This window comes from Lissotriton helveticus, chromosome 2_2 (genome assembly GCF_964261635.1).
Source record: "Lissotriton helveticus chromosome 2_2, aLisHel1.1, whole genome shotgun sequence".
Classification (NCBI taxonomy): domain Eukaryota; kingdom Metazoa; phylum Chordata; class Amphibia; order Caudata; family Salamandridae; genus Lissotriton; species Lissotriton helveticus.
The window spans coordinates 342,221,188-342,243,180 of record NC_136060.1 but is presented as its reverse complement, the minus strand read 5'-3'; the positions used below and the strand labels follow the sequence as shown (position 1 = coordinate 342,243,180).

Here is a 21,993-nt window from a genome sequence, read left to right as displayed (position 1 = left end):
CCGCTGATACCCCTTAAACATTCCGGAACCCTCCTCCATGTCTGGGCTGTCTACTGAACAGACCTCTATTCATATTATTTATAATTGGATTCCCCCTTTTCTCTTGCAGACAGCCATCTGCAGCCAAGATCCCAACTCTCATAGACTTCCAAAAAGGCTTGCAACATTTCTTGGCCCAGACATGTACGTGTAAATCAATGTTAAAACATTTCAGGCCTACAATATTTCTCATAATGATTATAGCATTCAACTTCTTCATTAATTAAAGCATGTTAATACTCTTATTCTATTATTCAGTAAACATATTTATAAATCCTGGCCCATTAATGCAATGACCAAAACATTAATACAATCTATGTCGTGAAAAGAAACACCTTCCCTTTCCCTCCAGCTCTGGCCCTGAGGCCTACCACATTCTGCGTTTAACCACCTACCATCTTACATTTTAACAGCTACACGACATGGATTCAGGAATAATCACATCTAATAAAATCATATAGTGTCACACATTTCTGTATTAGTTCCACTTCTACTTAAATCTCTATATTAGCTATACATTTAGAATATAATTGCAGATACTATTAGCACTCATGGCATTTCTCCTCATGATTTGTGCTTACTACAGGTAAGTGTGATGTACTCATACATTTAGGTCAGTTTGCGCTCTCTCAGTTCCCCCCTTTGATGACCTCTCGGGGTCATCACTAACATTTAAACTGCAGTTATTGGTAGCATAACTTGTCTCTGCGCTTCCAGAGCCCTCAGACTCCTGTACTGATTATCTTGTATGGCAGCCAATCTCTGCAGCTGTTCTCTTTGGGCCCTTTCTGACCTTCTTGCTCTGTACCATTTGAATACCCTCACCAATCCCCACAATATGATCCCACAGATCAATATTATGATGACAGGTTTTAGAATATACCACACAAAGCTTTTGCCTAAGGTGGAAATCCACCCTCCAACTGCACTCATTCCGTGGCCCACCTTTTCCCAGACATTTTCTCTACTCAAGTCTTCGATCTCCTTGTGAATATTAGTTATGTTCCTAATAACCTTCTCAAGGGGTTTTGAATTGTCTGGAATGTAGGTGCAACATTCCTGGACCTTCAAAGCCTTACAGACTCCGCCCTCTTTTGCTAGTAGGACATCTAATGCAAGACGGTTCTGAAGAACCATAGCCCTTATCGATTGCATCTCTCCTTCTACCAGCATTAAGGACTGAGCAGTGCTGGCAGACAACCTGTCGACAACTGTTGCCAGTCGTCTAATTTTAACATCATTAAGGATTACTCCCAAAAGAGGGAACATAGCTCCAAAGACATCTCCAACCATTTCGGCATCTCCTACATCTCTCCTTCCCCTCGATGATGTCTTGCCCTCAATGATCACTAAGTCTTGTGCATGATATATTTTGGGGAAGACAATTGCTAAGTAACATGATCCATACCAGTTGTCAGGTAGTCTCACGTAGGCATTTCTTCCACATACAAAATACACATTTGGAATCACTTGCATTCCCTTCAGGAAATCTTTAGTATAGTACTCTATATTGAAAGCATGTTCACAGTCAACTTCTCCCACGTATACATTTTCATAATACGTTTTGGCTCGGTGAAGACATAGCTTTCCTCTCTGCGTTTTATCTAAAGCTATTGGACCACTACTACCCTTTCTCTTGTGTGCCTTCTCTTCCTCGGTCCAATCTGTTTTCCATTGTCCTGATTTTTTCAAAATCTTTTGTCTCCTGTAACGATCATCCACCTGCCCTATGAACTTCTTCTCGACTTCTGACACCTTGCATGTCAGGTTATTTCTACGGGCATGTGAAGTATCTAAGGTAATCCAAGGAATGAAGAACTTGGCCAATCTGTCTTCACTCTTCCAGTAGTCCCATTTGTTCATCTGCTTATAATTTGGGACTTCTGGCAACACTGAATCATAATTGGAGAAATAGTATTCAAAACTATCTCTCTCATAAAATATACTAAGCAATAAGCTACATGTAATGCCATATGTCAGCGGGAGGTGATGATATCGAATGCCTTCATCTACAGACGCCGGCAACTGCATGCAGACGTAACAATCCTTAACCTCCATGGCATCCACGTATTCATATAAGAGTTTAGCATAAGCATTTGACCTAAAGTCTCCTTGGGACTCATCTACGTGTAACCTGCGGGCTTCTGCAGCTAATAACGCTTTCTCTTGAGTGTTTTCCCCTTTTTCACCAGCAACAGTAGATGTAAGCGTTTCTACAGAATTCACATCAGTTACCTTTGCCTCTTCCTCATGTCCCTTTACATAAGAAATTGTTACCACTAAAGCTATTAATATTATCACTCCTACTATTAGTGTACCTATTATACATTTAGCTCTGCGGTTCTGGGTGCCGGCCTCCATTTCGTCAGACAATATGGCTCTCTCTTATCTTAGCAAAAAGTTCTTTTCCTCTCGTTCCTTTACAGTCTCTTTTTAATCCTTTTGTCTTTAGAATCCACACAACTGGAAGCTGACAACCTTCCTCGCAAAAGTCCTTTAACAGTTCAATAAAGACAACCCTAGCCCTTCTCCGTCAACTCAAGGGAAGTTCCCTAATATTCTCTGCTTCCTGGGCGCTAGGTAATCTTCTTTTTCTGCTTGCTTTATTTACAAAGTCCTTAACAGTCTACTATCAGGTTTGTGCTTGCAGCTTCAATAGCATAGTTCAATATTTCCAAACGAAGATTATGCTCTTCATGTGCTGTTATCGTTGTACCAAAGTCGGGGAATTGCAATTCTGAAAGAAACATGTGTTTTAACTTGCTGAGGCGGGGAGGTCTGGGGAGCATGAATGTTAGTGACCCTTCTTGTTCGACACCGGGTACCAACAGTCGTATTTCCACGGTGATAATGGGCTCAGAACTGGACACCACCACCGCTCGGATCCTCCCTGTCTCCGGTTTCACAGACATTTGTCGCCAGATATGTCCACTCAGGTGTGGAGTATCTTCTGTTAGGCACACGCACTCTTCTTGACCTTCTTCGGTCGGGTGCTTCAGTGCCCTGAGCACCTTCTTCCGGGTCTGAGTCTTCTGATATCGGAGGAAGGGTTACCTCTGGAGTTGACCTCAGGCTAGAGCTCCTTCTTTGCGGCCAATTAGCTTCTCCACGTGCCCTTCTACTCCTTCTCCTTCTTGTCTGTTCTCGCTCTCTGTCAGACCTGTCAGTGTCTGACTCGTACTCCCAGCTACTTTCTCCTTCTGTGGCGTCGTCTGTTTCGCTGTTGTACTGACCGTCCTCAGCTTGGTCAGACTCTTCCCCTGCTTCCGCTGGCACCTCTACAGCTTGGCTAGCCCCCTCTATGGCTTCTCGGTCCTCTGCTGGACGTCTATCCGAGAGAGGAGCTGTTTCTTCCCGAGGTGCTGGAACCCTTCGCGTATGTGACGCGTGGATCCAATTGGGCAGGCCTCCCACCTTCACAGCTGTGTTCATGATCAGGATGATCTGGAAGGGCCCACGCCAACGAACATCCAGACAGCTTCTTCTCACATGTTTTTTCACCAGGACCCAGTCCCCAGGATACAGGTCATGGCACGGGCCCTGGCACGATGGAACCTCGGCAGCCTGCACCTGAAGGGACACAGAACGAATGGCGTCAGACAGCCCCTTACAATAGTCCAGGATCATATCATCTGTGATATTTAACAGTGCAGCAGTTGGGACAGATGGCAGCCTCATTGCTCTCCCCATTAACACCTCATGTGGTGACAACCCTGTTCTTCTGTCTGGGGTACTACGAAGGCTCATGAGGACCAATGGCAGGGCGTCAGGCCAACTCAGGGTCGTTGAGGAGCAAACTTTTGCTATTCTGGCCTTGATCGTGCCATTGATCTGCTCCACAATTCCTGAGGCTTCTGGTCGGTAACTGCAATGCAACTTCTGATCGATATTTAGAGCTACACAAATCATCTTCACAAGCTCGCTGTTAAAATGCGTTCCCCTATCTGATTCCAAAAAGGCCGGCACCCCGAAGCGCGGAATGAGTTCCCTAAGCAGTAACTTGGCCACTGTGAGGGTGTCGCACCTACGTGTAGGGTATGCCTCAACCCATCTGGAGAACACACAAACAACCACCAGGACATAGCGGAGGCGGTTGCACCTTGGCATTTCAATGAAATCTATCTGCATTCGGTTGAATGGACCTCCAGACCTTCCTATGTGACTCAGTGTAACTGGTGTTCTTTTTCCTACGTTCAGCTGCTGACAGGTCACACAACGCTGGCACACTGCTTCTGCTGCTATTCTAAACTTAGGATTGTACCAAGTCTGTCTAAACACTCTCAGCATAGCATCTCTCCCTAAGTGTACGGGACCATGTATGAGTCTGGCCATTGGACTCACCATCTCATTGGGCAACACTGCTCTGCCGTCTGCTGAGACCCAAAAATGGGACTCACCCATTACACATCCTGCCTTTTCCCATGTTTCCTTTTCAATATCAGGAGCATTTTCTTGCATGTTTGACAGTTCATCCCAAGTATCAACAGTTTCCAATATCATGGCTACTTCAGTTCTTACATTTATTCCGCCCACTTCCACCTCTGTGAAAGAGTACCCTTGCTCCGCGCAATACCGCGCAACTTCATCTGCATATCTATTGCCTTTCGAAACAAAGTCCTCATTTCTGGTATGTGCGGTGCACTTTACAACTGCGATACCTGCTGGGCATTGCAACGCCTCTAACAACAGGCGCACAAACTCTCCATTGCGAATGGGAGAGCCTGAAGAGGTCATGAACCCTCTTTGAGACCATAACTGCCCGTAATCATGAACTACCCCATAACCATATTGGCTGTCGGTGTATATGGTGACTCGAATTTGATTGCTTGCTAAGCAAGCACGTGTCAGGGCAATAATCTCGGCTACCTGAGCGGAGTGTACTCCTTCCAGGCACCCAGCTTCCACAACTCCAGCAATTGTACAAACAGCATAAGCTGCTCTCAACTGCCCAACTTCGTCTCTTACACATGAGCCATCGACAAAGAAAATTTCGTCTGGGTCGGTCAGTGGCTCATCTACGATGTCGGGTCTGGGTTTGGTGCATAGTTCAGTCACATCGAGGCAGTCATGGTCTGTACATTCATCATCATCCTCGATATCATTTGGAAGTGGCATCAAGGTGGCAGGGTTCAAAACAGAACATCTCTTGAGGGTCACATTCTCTGCAGCAAGAATAACTTGCTCATATCGCGTGAGCCTGCTGCTGGTCAGATGCTGTGTTTTGGTCCTGGTCATCAACAGTTCAACAGAATGGGGCACGCACACCTCTAACGGGTGCCCCATGACGATATTTTCACATCTCTCAATGCTGACACCCGTTGCAGCAACGGATTTGAGACATCCGGGCAACGCTGCGGCTACTGGGTCTAAAGTAGCCGAGAAATAAGCAACTGGTCTACGGGCATTCCCATGGATTTGGACTAACACAGACAACGCGCAACCTTCTCTCTCACAACAGTAAAGAAAAAATGGTTTATTGTAATCAGGCATTCCCAATGCCGGAGCACGACACAGGTCCTCTCGCAGCTGTAGGAATGCCATCAAACAGTCTTTGTCCCATGGTACCGGATCACTCACCTCCTTGTGCGTCAGTTTTTGCAAGGGCTTTGCTTTCAGTGAAAAGTTCACAATCCACTGTCGGCAATAACCCACCATCCCTAGGAACATCCTGACCTCTCTCTGTGTCTTAGGCGCATTCATTTTCATGATCGCCTCTATCCTGTCTGGTGACACCTTTCGTTTGCCTTTCTCTATTCTGTGTCCCAAGTACTGCACCTCTGTCAGGCAGTACTGCAATTTTCCCGGGGACACCTTGTGCCCATTGGCAGCTAGGTGATTTAACAAAGCAATGGAGTCCTCCCTGCAAGCTTCTTCTGTTTCTGACGCCACGAGGAGGTCGTCTATGTACTGGACCAGAACTGACTTCTGGGGCAGCACTAGACTTTCAAGATTTTTCTTCAAAAGCTGGTTAAAGATCGATGGACTCTCTGTATACCCCTGAGGGATACGACACCATGTTAGGACGCGATTTTCCAGCTTAAATGCGAAAAGAAAATGGCTTTCTTCGTCCAGAGGGATCGAAAAGAAAGCCTGACAAAGATCGATCACAGTGAACCACTCAGCTTGGAATGGAATCTGAAACAGTATCACTGATGGATTCGGTACCACTGGACAACACGAAACGACTATGTTATTAATCTTTCGAAGGTCCTGTACTATCCGAAATTTCCCATTTGGTTTCTGCAGACCCATAATCGGGGAGTTGCATGGACTACCCACGATTTCTTTCAGTATTCCCTGTTTAATCATGGACTCGATCACGGGTTTTATGCCTGCAATCGTTTCTGGAGTCAATTTATATTGGGGTGTTCTTGGGAACTCAGCATGCGGTTTCACTACAATTTTCACTGGGTCCACCCCTTTGACCAAACCTATCTCTTCCCCAGTGAAATCCCATACTTCTGGTGCCACTGTCTCTCTCAAGTCCCAGGGGAGCTCATCTACTGTCAAAGTAGGGTACAGCTCCACGCATATTCTTGAGTTTGCAACTTTGAAGTCTGCGTCATCATCATTGGTCAATACCTCCACTCCCTGAGGTGTACAGTATATTGTACAATTCAATTTACACAACAGGTCTCTTCCTAGCAGACACACAGGGCTTGAATCGCAAACCACAAATTGGTGCTCATCGCTGTACTTCCCTATTTTCACCTGTACCGGTTCTGTCAATTGGCTGGTTATTCTCCTATTTGCGACCCCTACCACTTGTATGGTCTCTCCAGACATGGGCAGGTCTGGAACTGCAGCTGATCTGATCGTGGATCTAGTGGCTCCTGTGTCCACCAGAAATGTCGTAGGGCACCCTGCTACTTCTGCTTCGACATAGGGTCCCCTCTGGTCCACCTCTAAGGCTGCCCCGAGGGTGCAGTCTTCTCTTTCCACTCTCTGTCCGGTTAATGGGTCCACATAATAGCACTCTTCCCCTTCTACAAACAGGGGCATTTGTCTATAGGTCTTACCCATAGTCCCTACTCGAGGAGGTTGCGGGAACTGGGCTCGGGGAGGAGCCCCCCCCCCTTTGAGCACCTTTCCTTGGTATGGCGTCACCCCTCTTGTAGGCGCGCTCTGGACCTCTTCCTCCTCTATCTCTTGCTCTCCTATCTCTACATTGTAGGGGCACTCGCGTTTCCAATGCCCCACCTCGTTACACTGGTGGCACCTAGTCGTTTTCTTCAAGGCAGCTATGTCTGTTCTGGGTCTAAAGGTGGAACTCTCCTCATTACCCTTGTTCTGACTGTACTGCTTCTTTCCTCCTGTACCTGTCCCTTGCTGCTGTTGCTGCGGTCCCCCCTTTCCTGCTGCCTGCATCTGTACCACCATCAACTTTTCTTTTAGTTTCTTAGCCTTGGAGTCTATCTCATCACAGCAGTACCTGGCATATCTCAGTATTTCGTCTAGGGGTTTACTTTGCCAACAAATCGAGTGTTGCTGAATCATTAAACTAATATCCGGCCTCAGTCCCAGGACGAACTTGGACACGAATTGCCCTATGTCTTTTGGATCCATTACATCCAAGCCGCTATACTGTTTAAACGCCTTCAGCAATCTCTCGTAATATTCGTGAACTGTCTCTTTGGGTTCCTGTCTTGTTCGGTCTATTCTGACCCAATCTATGTCTTGCATTGGCACTTTCTCTTTCAGCCAAGTCATCACTCTCTCGAATTTTGCCATCACAATCTCGGACGGCCCATTAGTCTTAGCATCTCTCTCTGGCTCCGTTGTGGGCCACTCAGCGCTAACCTTGCATGCTGTCCACAGATCTCCTGGTACTACAATGTCAAACAGCGTGTTCAGATCTATCCATAGGACCTTTGAGATTTTTACAAATCTCTCCACTTGCTTGTACCACTCCACTGGGTTTTCCCGTAATTTGGGGAAGGAGGTGGTAAAAGCAGCTAAATCTCCCCTACTCCAAGGGACATGTACATAGTTCCCATTTGCGACTTCACGCAAAGGGTAAGCTTCTATTCCCTGCTGTCCTCCTGGTGTCATACCAAGCGTGCTTCTCCTGCCGGTCCCTTTCTTGGACCACCTCTCTTCCCACTTATCTAGTGCCCTCCATGTCCTTATTCCAGCGATCAGTTCCCTTATGTGCGTTTTCAGCCCAATCGTTCTCCTCTCATCTAGGTCTCGATCTGTGTAATGTAGCCTGTGGTTACCCTGTAATGCTTTGGTTCTTGACAAGTCCACCATATATTTGCCTGCTAATTCGACTAACTTCTCATGGACTGCTCTCGCTTTTCGAGTAATGTCCTTTGCCATATACAGTATTTCATCCTGTTCATACATTTCCATTCTTTCTAAAGGCAGGGTACCATCTACCATGTCATCCAGGTCTGACCTTAAGCTGGCGACATCAAGTCTCTTGGCTTTTATCTCAGCTCGCAATATGTCTTTCGAAGGGGGCTCACTGGTCTCCCTACCATCCCAACTTCGAGCTCTGCGTTTGGGCTCGGGAGAGTTAATGGGTGCCCTCCCTTGCTCCCATCTCTCCAGGTCCCATGCTCGGCCATCCGATCTTGGAAGGTGATGGAACACGGGCCTGTTACCCCTACTCCTGCTCTGCCCACTCTCTTCTTCTTCTCTCCTCTCACCGCACACCTCTCTGTTATTTTCCCTCTGGTCGCTACTCTCCCTTTGCCTCGTATCGCTCAGTATCCGATACGATCCTTCCTGGTTCCCCATATTCCCTGGGCTGCGCTCATTTCCGTCATCACAGGGTCTATGGTGCGACCTCTCACAACTCCCATTCAGTTCTCTGGTGCCAGGCACACAGTGTGGACACTTAAAGCTGTTTCTGTACTCTTGCGCTCTCCTCTCCCCTTCACTGAGTATTGGGCGCGACACCCCTCCACTCCCGGGGCCCCCGTTTTCCAGGTCTGTTCTATCTCCACTCCGGGCCCAATGGGTGACTCCTCTACTATCTCTCTCTCTACAGTCCCACTCCGGGCTGCTCTCCCCAGCCCCGCAGTGAGTCCGAGCTCGGCTGTCCTGACTTTCCCTTTCAGCTTCCGCAGCTATGATGTTCTTTTGAGCCTTCACTGCCTCATCCCACTGCTTCATGTACTCATTTAGCTCTTGAAAGGATTTTCGTCCAGATCCCCTCAGATCCACTGGCCATCTAGGGCCCCCAGGATCTCCTCCTGGGTCCCCTACTGGGTGCACCGGAGTGCTCCATTCTCTTGGTATCGGCATCTGACTTGGGGAATTAATCGTATCGTTCCTCCTTGCCGTCCCTGCTCTTTCTCTGTCCTTCCGTACCCGTTCTTCCCCTCTTGCTCTTTCTTGGTCATATATCGATATTATAGGACCTATGGTAACAGGTACCTGTAGTGCATCTGGTAATGTGTAGGATGTGGCGCTCTCCGTTTCCGGCGCTCTTTGCACCACAAACCTACCGACTACCTGCTGCACCTGACTAGGCTGGGACAGCTCTTTCTTTGCCTCAGGATCCCACTCTGAACTGGGAAGCGGTCCATGCTCTCCTGCATTGCCCCCCTTTTCTCTTTCCCTATGCTCGACCTCTCCCCCTGCCCTATTATACGGGGGTGGCCTGTCTGTCAATAATCTGTTTATCAGGCTGTCCTCTGTTTCGCTCTCATCATCTTCTTCTAGGGGGCTTTTATTTACGGGCACCTCTAACACTGGGTACAGTTTATTTACTTCCATGTTATGCACTCTCCATCTTTTAGCATCCGCATCCCACCTGGCATCCTGCACTGCCCTTACCGATCGTTTCACCCTTTCTTGTCGTCTGTTCATATTCTTTTCATGCGCTGCCCTAATCCATGCTTCAAGGGCTTCAAACTGGGTCGGTCTAGGCAAGGGTCTCATTGAGGTCATGACTGATTTTAATCGATGTAACACCTCTAATCTGAACGTCCCGTACTTCGGGAACGTCAGTTCCTCATTTCCTTCCGTAATCTTACTCCACTCTGATATCCAGAGGATCGTATGCAACCCAACATTCACTGCCATGTAACGAGCCGGCGTACCCTCCGGCGGGGCTTCTTCCCCTTCATACGATCCCCGCTTCTCTTTTTTAAACACCGCTCTCAACCATTTAAAACACTTCATAATTATGCGCACAATATCCAGCCTCGCTACTCTGTTTACTTCCTGATGACAATCCACCAATCCTGTCGCGGCTTTGCTAACTTGGCCTATCGCAGCGCGGTCTTTCTCCGGTCGGCCAATCACGTCGCGACCCTGTCTGACGTCTTTGCTAGCTGGCCTATCACAGCGCGGTCTTTCTCCGGTCGGCCAATCACGTCGCGACACTTTCTGACGTCACTTTTCTCCGCTTCGCAGCAGCACCCCTCCTTTCTCAACTCGTCTCCCGGTTATGCATGCGTCCCATTCATACACCGAAAAATGACTACTTCCGACCAAGCGGTCACTTCTCTCGACTGTACGTCCACAGTCTATATGTAATTGTCAACATAACTGACGAAATGTCTATCGTCTCTCTGATAGGTTGCTTACACACACAGTAACTTCCGACCAGCGTCCGTTACTCACGCACTCACTCTTACGTTCCCCCTATCTCGGTCTTTCGGGTGATCAATGGTACCTCATGACCCCCTTCACACTAGTTGACAATTACTCTGGGTGTCCGATACACCCGAACCACTTAAGCTCTCCTTGAACTTAAGATTTCCACCGGTTGCGCGCGCTCACAACCTGTTCCACAGTCACTCTACAGACATTCAACTCCGCCTGACATTACAACATAGATACAATACAAAACACCGCAATCTAACACGCATAACCCTTTATACTCACTCTCGACCGATACTGCTGCTTTTTCTGTCTCACGTCATCCGGATCTTCTTCGGCGGGCTGTTCTTCCGATCATCGATTTCTAGGGGCCTTGGGGTAAGCTAACCTGGCCTAGGTTACCGTCCTCAAGAAGGCAACCATCCTCTATAGCTACCAACTGGAAGGGCGAGATTTTGATCGATACCTTAGCACTATTGATCTAAACCTCGATCTGGTCGACTGAACCTTTGTTGCCTGTCTTTAAGGTAGAAAGTACATCCATTTCCAAGTTAGTTCACCCAATAAAGGACTCTGCTCCCAAAGATCACAAACAACTTCTAGCTTTCAAAAGTTTATTGTAAGGATATGATAAGCTGCAAATACAGGCATCTCAGAATGAGATTCACGAGATACACAGGTCCAATTACATACATGTGCTCTCGGAAAGCCCTCAGACGAGCAACGGAAATCACTAACACAAGTTCTAAGGATAATAAAGCTATCAGCATTGACGCATATCTCTCCTTCATTTAAGTTGGAGGAAAACGCACAGGTTAGGCTGTCCCTACCCTGCTCTAGATGGTATCCCTACTTAACCAAGTCCCAACCTAACAAAGGTGTCAGCAGTGAATGACCCCCAAGGGAAATCACTCACTCTAAGTCTCTTGGTGAAAACCTATAGTTCTCCAGTCATGACCCCTCTCTGCCTACCCATCCGCTCTCTAAAGGGTCCTCAGGTATCTGCTCTAACTCCACCCAGGGGTGCTGTCCCTAATACAAAACAGTCAACAACATTTGAGACGCCCCTTGCGAGACGCCCCTCACGTGGTGTAGCTTCTGGCTTTTTCCATGATGCTTTGTATTGGGCCTCATACGTTAGAGTTGACCTTGCTTCTCAGACTCTTCTCCGGCCCGCTGATACCCCTTAAACATTCCGGAACCCTCCTCCATGTCTGGGCTGTCTACTGAACAGACCTCTATTCATATTATTTATAATTGGATTCCCCCTTTTCTCTTGCAGACAGCCATCTGCAGCCAAGATCCCAACTCTCATAGACTTCCAAAAAGGCTTGCAACATTTCTTGGCCCAGACATGTACGTGTAAATCAATGTTAAAACATTTCAGGCCTACAATATTTCTCATAATGATTATAGCATTCAACTTCTTCATTAATTAAAGCATGTTAATACTCTTATTCTATTATTCAGTAAACATATTTATAAATCCTGGCCCATTAATGCAATGACCAAAACATTAATACAATCTATGTCGTGAAAAGAAACACCTTCCCTTTCCCTCCAGCTCTGGCCCTGAGGCCTACCACATTCTGCGTTTAACCACCTACCATCTTACATTTTAACAGCTACACGACATGGATTCAGGAATAATCACATCTAATAAAATCATATAGTGTCACACATTTCTGTATTAGTTCCACTTCTACTTAAATCTCTATATTAGCTATACATTTAGAATATAATTGCAGATACTATTAGCACTCATGGCATTTCTCCTCATGATTTGTGCTTACTACAGGTAAGTGTGATGTACTCATACATTTAGGTCAGTTTGCGCTCTCTCACATAGAAAGAGGAAAAAACAAGGAGAAATAAAAGTATTTCTCCTTGTTGCGCCTCCTTACGCCTCTCCTGGGGAGGCGTAGGATTCTTCCTCATTAACAGTTTTACAAAATGTTGCAAATCTGGGAATGCGGCAGAATCTATGGGTGTTGCGTGGGAACACCCACAGCAGCACCCATGGAACGCCCCTTTCACGCAAAGTGCTGCATGAAAAGGGGCTGTATTTACAAGGACAATAAAAGCCACACAGCTTTACGTGTCCTTGTAAATATAGAGCACCACACTGTGTCCCCGGTGCATCACAAAAAATGATGCCCCAGCAGTGTAAGGGCTTGTAAATATGCCCCAAGGTTTCATGTTCAAATATCTCCTCATTAGGCTGCATGGGAATAAAGCCTTGAAGTAATTGTGCTCAACTAAGGGGGTTATTTACAAACCTCTCTGCCACCAGTGCATCACTTTTAATATGGGAAAAAGTGACGTACCGGTGGCGCAAGGGGCTTGTAAATAAGCCCCTCCGTCTTTTTTTTATTCCTTGCCCCCCGAACCCCTGTTATTTAAAGAGACAAATCCCAGCTAGCAAGTTCTGGTTTAAAATTTTACTTTAGAGTCAGACATGTCCCATCACTACTCTTATCCTTACGCAAAGTCACAGTGAAAAAGAATGCAAAGTCACAGTGAAGAAGAATGCAAAGTTACTTTCATATATGTAGAACACTCTTACACTTTCTTAGTGCACAAGCATTATACAGAACGATTAAGTGTATGTATATGCAGGATCATTAAAAAACCAATAAATGTCGGCAACTTTATATGGATTCTAATGTGCAATATACAGGTATCCTGCTATAATGTTCTTATACATAGCTATGTCAACAACGAATCCAGCATCTACATACATGCCCTGCTTGACTGCACCTCAGATTCTCTCCTTGACACTTCTAGAACTTTCTCACATCATCTATCCAAAGTCACAGTAGTTAAGGCAAAGAACTAATTAACAGACCCTGCCATTGCACACCACAGGCACAGCCTCTCGGTGATTATTTTACTCCGGTAGATCAGAATGTTCCTAACCCATCCGGAACCACTAGTGTTGGCGCGCTCGGGAAGGTTTGTATGAGCGCCGCGTTCCCACCATTATGTGCAGCCATAAGACCAGGGGCCTGATCACAAAACGTTATTGTCTGGCACTGTTTCATGTTCTCGGTGAGACAGTAATTAGTAAAAATACCTTTTACCACTGTATTATGAAAGCAGGTTTCTGGAGGTGTGACAAGAATGTTTATGCATATTTATTGTTTGCCATGTTTTCGTGGTGATGTGTTCTGTTGTTTTGAAGCTGTTGTGCTGCATTATTGCAATGGTCTGTTGGCTGTGTTCTGTTCTGTTTTATTTCTGTTGCTAACTGCCTTTGAGCATGTTATTGTGTATATGCTCTGTTGTTAATTTTACCAATAAATGCTGCTATATTTCCAGCCAGAAGCGGCACATGCTTTTAAAGTTCACAAAATGTTTTTGGCGTTCACATTGCGGTGCCCATTTTCTGAGGCACTGCCTTGGGAATGCCAAAAACCAGCCCACCAGACAGGAGGGAACTCCTAATATGGCAGGCGCTCTGACCACGGCTTTAGCGGTGTGGCGGGGCGGACCCAGCGCCGCACCGACAAAGCTGTAATCAGGCCCTTAATGTGATATGGGTCACTGTGCACACAATCGCACTTGTAGTTGTCCCTAACATGGCTTATCCAGTTTATGTGAATAACTCAGAACAGATTGTTTTACGTTGCTAACATGTGAAAGGACATTTTTGTGGCTCTTAATATAAGATGGTGTTAGTAACTGGAAAATTAAATGAATTCCCCTCTTTTACTGGTCAAGAAAATCCACATTTTCTTCAAGATTTTACAGTTTTTCTGAAAGAGTCACAGTCACTCCCCTAGACAGTGTTTGTCATGGGTTATTAAGAGCTCTGTAAACTCTCGTTGCATATTACCGATATTATAAATGAGGATACTTTTGTAATGCTGTATGTTTCCCTGTTTCTATTTTTAACAGTTTTTGAGGAACCGGAAGACCCTGGCAATCGATCTTTTTTTTCCGAAATCATCTCATCAGTTTCAGATGTCAAATTCAGTCATAGTGGGCGCTATATGCTAACAAGAGATTACCTCACTGTCAAAGTATGGGATCTGAACATGGAAAGCAAGCCCATAGAAATATACCAGGTACGTATTTGTCTCTTATATTGAATACTGTGACAGTATTTCTAAGAATATTGTGAACCTTTTACATATATGTATTTAATACCTTAGTATTGATCAGCATCATTGCAAGGTACCCTCCAAATACTTATAGGCAAATGGGGAAGGTTGTTGCGAATAGCAGGGTGTGAGCAATTTGTGGGGAGTGCAGGTTGAGCTCCAGACAGAAGGGGAGGACAGGTCCTGTCCAATGTTAGAATGTTTGGCAAAATAGTTTTAAAAGATGCTATGATAGTTTGAAGTGGTAAAGACAACTATAAAAGCATGTTTATGATTTTCAAGGTGTGAAAGGTATTCTTATTGACGTGACTATTAAACCGTGTGCAACTCATTGAAATTTAGGCCTTCAAAAAATTCTGAAATATGTTTACTATTTAACATATATAAATATTCTTTGTTTTATTGTACTTCGGAATTTTCTGAAATCTTTTTTCAAAAGAAAGAACTGCATATGAGTTGGACAATTTATATTTTTTGTATTTTTGTAAATTTTGTGTAATTATTTTAAAAAAAATACTCGTTCTGGCATTATGCTAAATTAGTTGAAATTCGTTTAAAGCATTTTTTAAGCTACATAGTAAAAGACCCAATAAAAAGCCTTGGAGGTCCAGACCAAAGAAAAACTTAGTTTAATCACAAGGGTGGGGAGGGAGCAGTGTGCTCACTATTGCATATGCAGAAAAGTGTACTATAAACCTATGGCAATATAAGCAATCACAAACTGACCCTGAGGCTCATTTGGAGTATACAGGGTGCCCCAGTTCAGCGGAGGTCTTGCATACTAGGGAAGGTTCAAGTTCAAGAAAAGCTTTATTCGGCTGCTATTTTGAAACAGACATAAAAGCACAGAACAATTATATACACATTTCATTACAGGTTCTATACAAAAGTTTTAAAAAACACAATTAGTTTACTGTTAAAAAAAATAGAAAAGCAATTGCAGCCATTAACATTCCAGAGAAATTCTTTTCCTGATAAATAACACCGCTTTTAGAAATTGTGCTATTCTCCATGCTATGTGTTCATTTTCTAATAACTGGGAGTACAAACATAGCTTGGCGGCACTGTCTAAGCCCTAAGTTTTTTAAAAGTGGGATAATCCGGGGGGCGTGGCTAACAGCCAAGCATGGCGGACGCCTAGAGTGAGAGCTCCCGAGGGCACTGTAGCCTTCTGATATATCCGTCATACTAATCCGACACCTAGCACGCCTGAAGCGGCGGCGTTCGGGTCTGGGGCCCAAGCGGTGTCACCGGTCCAATTTGTGGAGAAATCGGCGCACCGGAGCCTGATCTACGTCGTGTGGCAAGTCAGGGCCTAGGACCGGAGGAGCAGCACCGGTCTCGAGTGACGTCCAGGCCCCGGCGGAAGTGCGGCCGAGCCGGCTGAGGAAAGTGAAAGCACCCCGGTGCCTGCCCGAAAACCCGGAGCAGGCCTGACATCCCCGGCGGCGTCATCCAGTGGCGCGAGGACTACCGCGATCACCAAGCGGGACCGGGGTAGCACCAAGGTCAGTGGGACCCCAATCTCGGCCGCGCGAGGCGGTGCAGACGCCTTGGAGATAACCCCCCCCCGCCGCGCAAGAGCCTAGCGGACGGCGGAGCACCACGGGGGGCACCATCGGTGGAGACAATACTACCGCCCCAGTCTTGAGGAAGACAACGTCGGTGCCCTAGGGGGAGAGCGCCATACCAGCAACATTTGTGGACCTCAGAGGGGACCCGCATACTACCGGCAGCTCCGACACAGTGGCAGGAACTCGGTGACCGGGGGGGCGGCTGCCCGGACCCGGAACCAACACTGTCAGCTGTGGACGGGGGGGTGAGGAGCGCAGTGGCCGTTCCAGCCCTGAAAGAGTGCATAGGGGACGGCAACTCAGAGTGTCCCAGTGGCCCACCGACACCCGTGCGGACAAACGGGGAGGCTTCCGCAGACACCGGAGGGGGCCGCTCCGTTCACCACCTGCCAAGCCACACTTCTCTGGCTGCAACCTACAAACGGCGACTTCGAACGGCGCGCAGGTCACGATCCCGCAGGGCCTATCACTGAATTTCGCAGACCCCAACACCATGGCGGGCAAAGGCCTCAGGAGTGGGCTAAATTGGACAAATTCGCCTATGGGCACCAGGGTCAACAACAGAATACAGGGCGCTCCTCCACAGGGAATGCCCAAGAAGCAGAAAAAACGACAAAAATAACGCTGGAAGACATCATGAGAACGCTCTCGGAGGTGAAAACTACGGTAGGCGCCATCTCCTCGGATGTCTCCCTGCTGCGAGCGGACTTTCACAAAATGGCGGAGAGGGTCTCGCAGGTAGAAGTGGTCACAAAGTCGCTCGTGGAGGACACATCGGAGCTACAAGTGGCAATGGAAAGGATGCAGAAAGTGAACAAGCTCCTCCATGACAAGCTGGATGACCAGGAAGGGCGTTCACGACGCAACAACGTACGTATCCTTGGACTTCCTGAGACGGAAGGGAAAGGGGCCATGGACCTCTATGTGGAAGACCTCATTAAGAGCAAACTCCAGCCCAAAGGCCTATCTCACTTCTTCTCGGTAGAGAGAGCGCGCAGAGTCCCGGGGGGTCCGCCCAAGACCGGGGCAGCACCAAGACCGGTGCTGGCCCGGCTCTTTAATTTCAGAGACAGAGACGCAATTCTACAAGCGGCAAGGAACTCGCCCCCAGTACGGATTCAAAATGCGACTTTAGCGTTCTTTCCAGACTACACGGCGGAGGTGGCCAGGCGACGCAAGTCCTTCACGGAGGTCAAAAAGGCATTACGAGATAGGGAATTGCCGTACTCCATGATGTTCCCTGCTAAATTACGGATAGTGGCCGAGGGGAAGACTTGGTTCTTTGACACGCCAGAGGCGGCTCAGGAATGGCTGGAGGGCTGGAGACCGGCGGGACAGCGACACCGCCCGCAGCGAGACCGGCCACGACACCGTACTGAAAGGCCAACACCCAGTCAGTCCTCCCTTCCGCCGCATCAGGGAGGCGAGGAAGAAATAGAATCAGATCTTGAGAGAGACCCGCTAGACTCTGGACAAGTGGCTCCAGTGTGAAACTGAACAATATTGTTTTCGGGACTGTGTGGGCCGCGGGTGCCGTGATTCGGACGCGGCTGAGTAGGGTGGGCACAGGCGGTGCCCGAAGGTGACTCACCAACCCCACGAGCAAGTGAGATGTTTAGGGGAGGGTTAAAGCACTCTGCACAGTTGGGGAAGCGGGCGGGGATTTGTCCGTGGAGCAGGGTAGCAGGGAGGGGGGATGGGATTGAGGTTTACATGTTGGGATGTTTCAATTTGTTTATAGTCATCGTTCCACACCTACATTGCACTATTGCCCCGACATCTGTATGTCTCCAATGCAGGGCGACACAGATCGACACATGGGTTACGCCACTGCACACGTTGTGTGCAAAACTCCCTCTTCAGCTTAATGGCCAGGCCACTTACTCACACGCCCGCTGAGGGCTCCTCCACAGCCGGGGGGGTTCCCCCACTTCGCATGCTGACATGGAATGTCCGGGGCCTGGGTGACAAAATCAAGAGGGGACTAGTCCTGCAGGCCATAAAACGACAGAACCCGGATATAGTCCTCCTGCAAGAAACCCACCTCACGGGGTCCACCTGCAAAGCCCTGGACAGACGTGGCTACACAATGGCGGTACACGCAGACTTCACTACTGGCTCCAGGGGAACAGGCATACTGGTGAGAAAGTCTTCCCCCTTTATTGTAACCCGCAGTGTGGCAGATGACCAGGGTCGCTTTGCCGCGGTCCATGGACAGTGGGAGGGCAGGGCTCTTAATGTAATATCAGTATATGTTCCCCCAGCCCTACACTCTGTGGCCCTACCAGCACTGGGCAAATTCCTTCTTGATCTCCCCGATGGCGACACGATTGTGGGGGGGGACTTTAACGCAATCATGGATCCACTTAAGGATGCCTTTCCCTCTAGGACCCGACCACGAGATGCTACACCGCTGTCGGACTTTGTGGAGGCACTAGGCCTCACGGACATCTGGCGACACTTGCACACCGAAACCACACAATACACTTATTACTCGGCGGTACATAATAGCCTTTCTCGTATAGATTACTTCTTGGCATTGGGACTGGGGCTGGGTATGGTAGACAAAGTAGACACACTGCCCAGGGGAATCTCAGACCATTCTCCTATTATCCTATCGCTTACCACCGGGGGGAAAAGAAAGGCCCGAATCTACCCGATCTACCCCAATTTTTTGAAAGTCCCCAAGATTCGGAAAAAACTAAAACTGGTGACAACGCAGTATTTTGCGGAGAACACAGGTACAGTGGTGTCACCTTCCACCCTATGGGAGGCATACAAAACGGTCCTCAGGGGGGCGGCCATTTCAACGATTACGGGACACAGACGGGACTCACAGAAGGACCTCACAGACTTGGAACTTGCACTCGACACGGCAAATAATGCACATATGGCAGACCCTTCCCCGTCCACGACACACACCCTCACGATTCGGCAACAACAATACCTAGCACACCTCAAAACGACTGAGAAGGGGTATATAGCGAACACTCGCCATAGGGTTTACGATGTGGGTGATAAAGCGGGTCGTATGCTGGCCTGGTTGGATAGGAGAGGGAACGGTACGAGAGGTATTCAAAGGCTTCACACAGAGGAGGGGCGAACACTGGTACACCCAGAAGAAATAGTTTGCGAGTTAGCACGACACTATCGGGCAATATACACACCAGAACGAAGGGTCACACGACAACTGGCAACGGCAACTCTTGCAGACATTACTATCCCCAGCATTGCACAAGAGGATAGGGACGTCCTAGAACTAGACCCGACGGAGGAGGAGGTCCAGCTGGCGATCCAGGCGCTGCGGTCCGGTAAAGCACTGGGCCCTAACGGGATACCGGTGGAGTGGTACAAGTCCATGGCCCCAGACCTCAGTGCTCCATTGCTGGCCATGTACTTAGAGAGCAGGGACAGACTAGAGCTGCCGCTCGATCAACGCACAGCGACGATTGTAACGATACCCAAACCGGGGAAACCCCCGACAGAGTGTGCCTCGTACCGCCCGATATCGTTATTGAACATCGAGGCCAAGATACTAGCTAAACTTCTAGCTACCCGCCTGCTGCCCCACCTCCATGCCTTGATCCACCCTGATCAGTCGGGCTTTATGCCCCATCGAAGCACTGCGATGAATCTAAGGCGAGTACACGGAGTGTTGGCCCGAGCGCACCTCCTCACGGAGCAGGCTGTGATTCTCTCTCTCGACGCTAAAATGGCGTTCGACCTGGTAGAGTGGGAATATCTCTTCATGGTGCTGGAGCGTATGGGATTTGGGCCGAAATACATAGCATGGGTACGGCTGCTTTATACAAAACCCGTCGCACAGGTAGTAGCCAATGGCCACATTTCGCCGAGTTTCCCACTGGGCAGAGGGACTAGGCAGGGCTGCCCCCTGTCCCCCCTGCTCTTCGCACTGGTGCTCGAACCTCTGGCCATCCAGATCAGATCCACGCCCCTGTTCACAGGAATCAAATGGAAGGAGGGGTGGGAAGACAAAGTCTCGCTATACGCGGACGACATGCTCATCTACATGACCACACCTGATACCGGCATCCCAGCCCTACTAGACTTATGTGACACGCACGGGCGAGCATCGGGATACACTCTAAATTGGTCGAAATCCACCTTATATACGTTAAAGGGCCCGGCGCCGAGACTACAGGGGAACTGTCCGCTACTTACGGCATCGACCTCTTTCAAATACTTAGGTATTGTTATCACAAGCGGGGAAGCAGATTTCTTTGTTCACAACCTGAAGCCACCCATAGATCGCCTGCGAGCGGATGTTAAACATTGGGCGGCCCTGCCCCTGACCCTACTGGGAAGGGCGGCATTATACAAGATGATGGCCCTCCCGAGGCTCCTTTATGTCCTCGAAAATACTCCACACCTGGTACCACCGCGCTACTTTCAACAGATTGTGGCACTGGTTACTGTCCTGCTCTGGAATACAGGTCCGGCTCGTATAGCGTACGACAAGCTTGTAAAAAGCTGGTACGAGGGGGGCATAGCGCTCCCCAACATTCAACTATATTATTGGGCTGCCCAACTCAAAGTTATAAACTACTGGATTCACGCCCCGAAAGACGATCCGGCCTACCGGGCGGATTGGTCGCAACTTGGGATGGACTGTATGCTGTCTGTGCTCTACAACAAGTCACAACTGAAGGCCCTGACTGGCCCGACCAAACACACGGCGGCCCTCTGGCACATGGCGCAGGCCCGTCTAGGGTGGGCAGGTCGAATCACAAAAATGACCCCCTTGTGGGACACAAAGACACTGGGAAACCTGAGGGGCTGTAAGGGGTTTGAGCGATGGGATTCCATTGGCATCTCTACGGTAGGAGACCTCTGGGACAATGACACAGTAGTACCGTTTCCGCACCTACAACAACAGTACAATCTTGGCCCCACCGAGACATTTCGATATGTCCAAATTAGACATGCACTACTGCAGGCAATCCCTACAGGCACCACTATACCGGACTCCTCCCCGTTGGAGGACAGACTGCTAACGGAATTCATGCTCCAAAGCGCCACCTCCCTTACTTATAAAAAGCTGCTCAACAATCTCAAAGACCCAACGCTAAAACTTAAAGAAAAATGGGAGAGGGAACTAGGTGAGACAGACGAATTCGAATGGAATGAGGCGCTGGCCTCCCCGAAGGAGGTCGGAATTTCTAGTAGGCTCAGATTGGTACAACTTAAAATCCTACACCGCATATACTACACCAGGACACTGTTGCATACGATACAGAGAGCACCGCACCCCTTCTGTTTGAGAGGCTGTGGGGAGGAGGGTACACTGATACACACACTATGGGAATGGCCGCGAATACGCGAATTCTGGAGACAGATACTCCGCTCCATCTCCCAGGCCCTTAAACTCTCCATACTACCTGAACCGCGCAAATGCCTTTTAAACATCTGGGACCCCAACGACTTGGGTAGATACGAACTGATTTGGGCATCATTGGCTATGACAGTGGCTAAGCGGGATATAGCGCAGAAATGGGGAGCGCTAGACGTGCCCACTGCCAGTAGATGGGCCAAAAACATGGACATCCTAATGGTGACGGAAAGAGCAGTTTACGTGCTTCGAGCAGCGCCACGGAAGTGGAACGGGGTTTGGGCGGCGTGGAACAGGTACAGAGGGGAGATCTGTGAACCCCTACCAGAAGGTGAGGACTCAGACTCGGAGGGGGAGGAGGAGT

At 48.3% G+C, this 21,993-nt stretch overlaps 1 protein-coding gene across 2 annotated transcripts in view; it reads left to right on the top strand.

The window, feature by feature from the left end:
* The window catches only part of PPP2R2C (protein phosphatase 2 regulatory subunit Bgamma), a 597,242-nt gene that overhangs the window by 487,612 nt on the left and 87,637 nt on the right, over positions 1-21,993 (top strand). For both annotated transcript variants that reach the window (XM_078678502.1, XM_078678501.1), the window contains one exon: positions 14,500-14,669. In XM_078678502.1, coding sequence (XP_078534628.1) covers positions 14,500-14,669 — 170 coding nt within the window. The remainder of the gene's footprint in view (positions 1-14,499; positions 14,670-21,993) is intronic.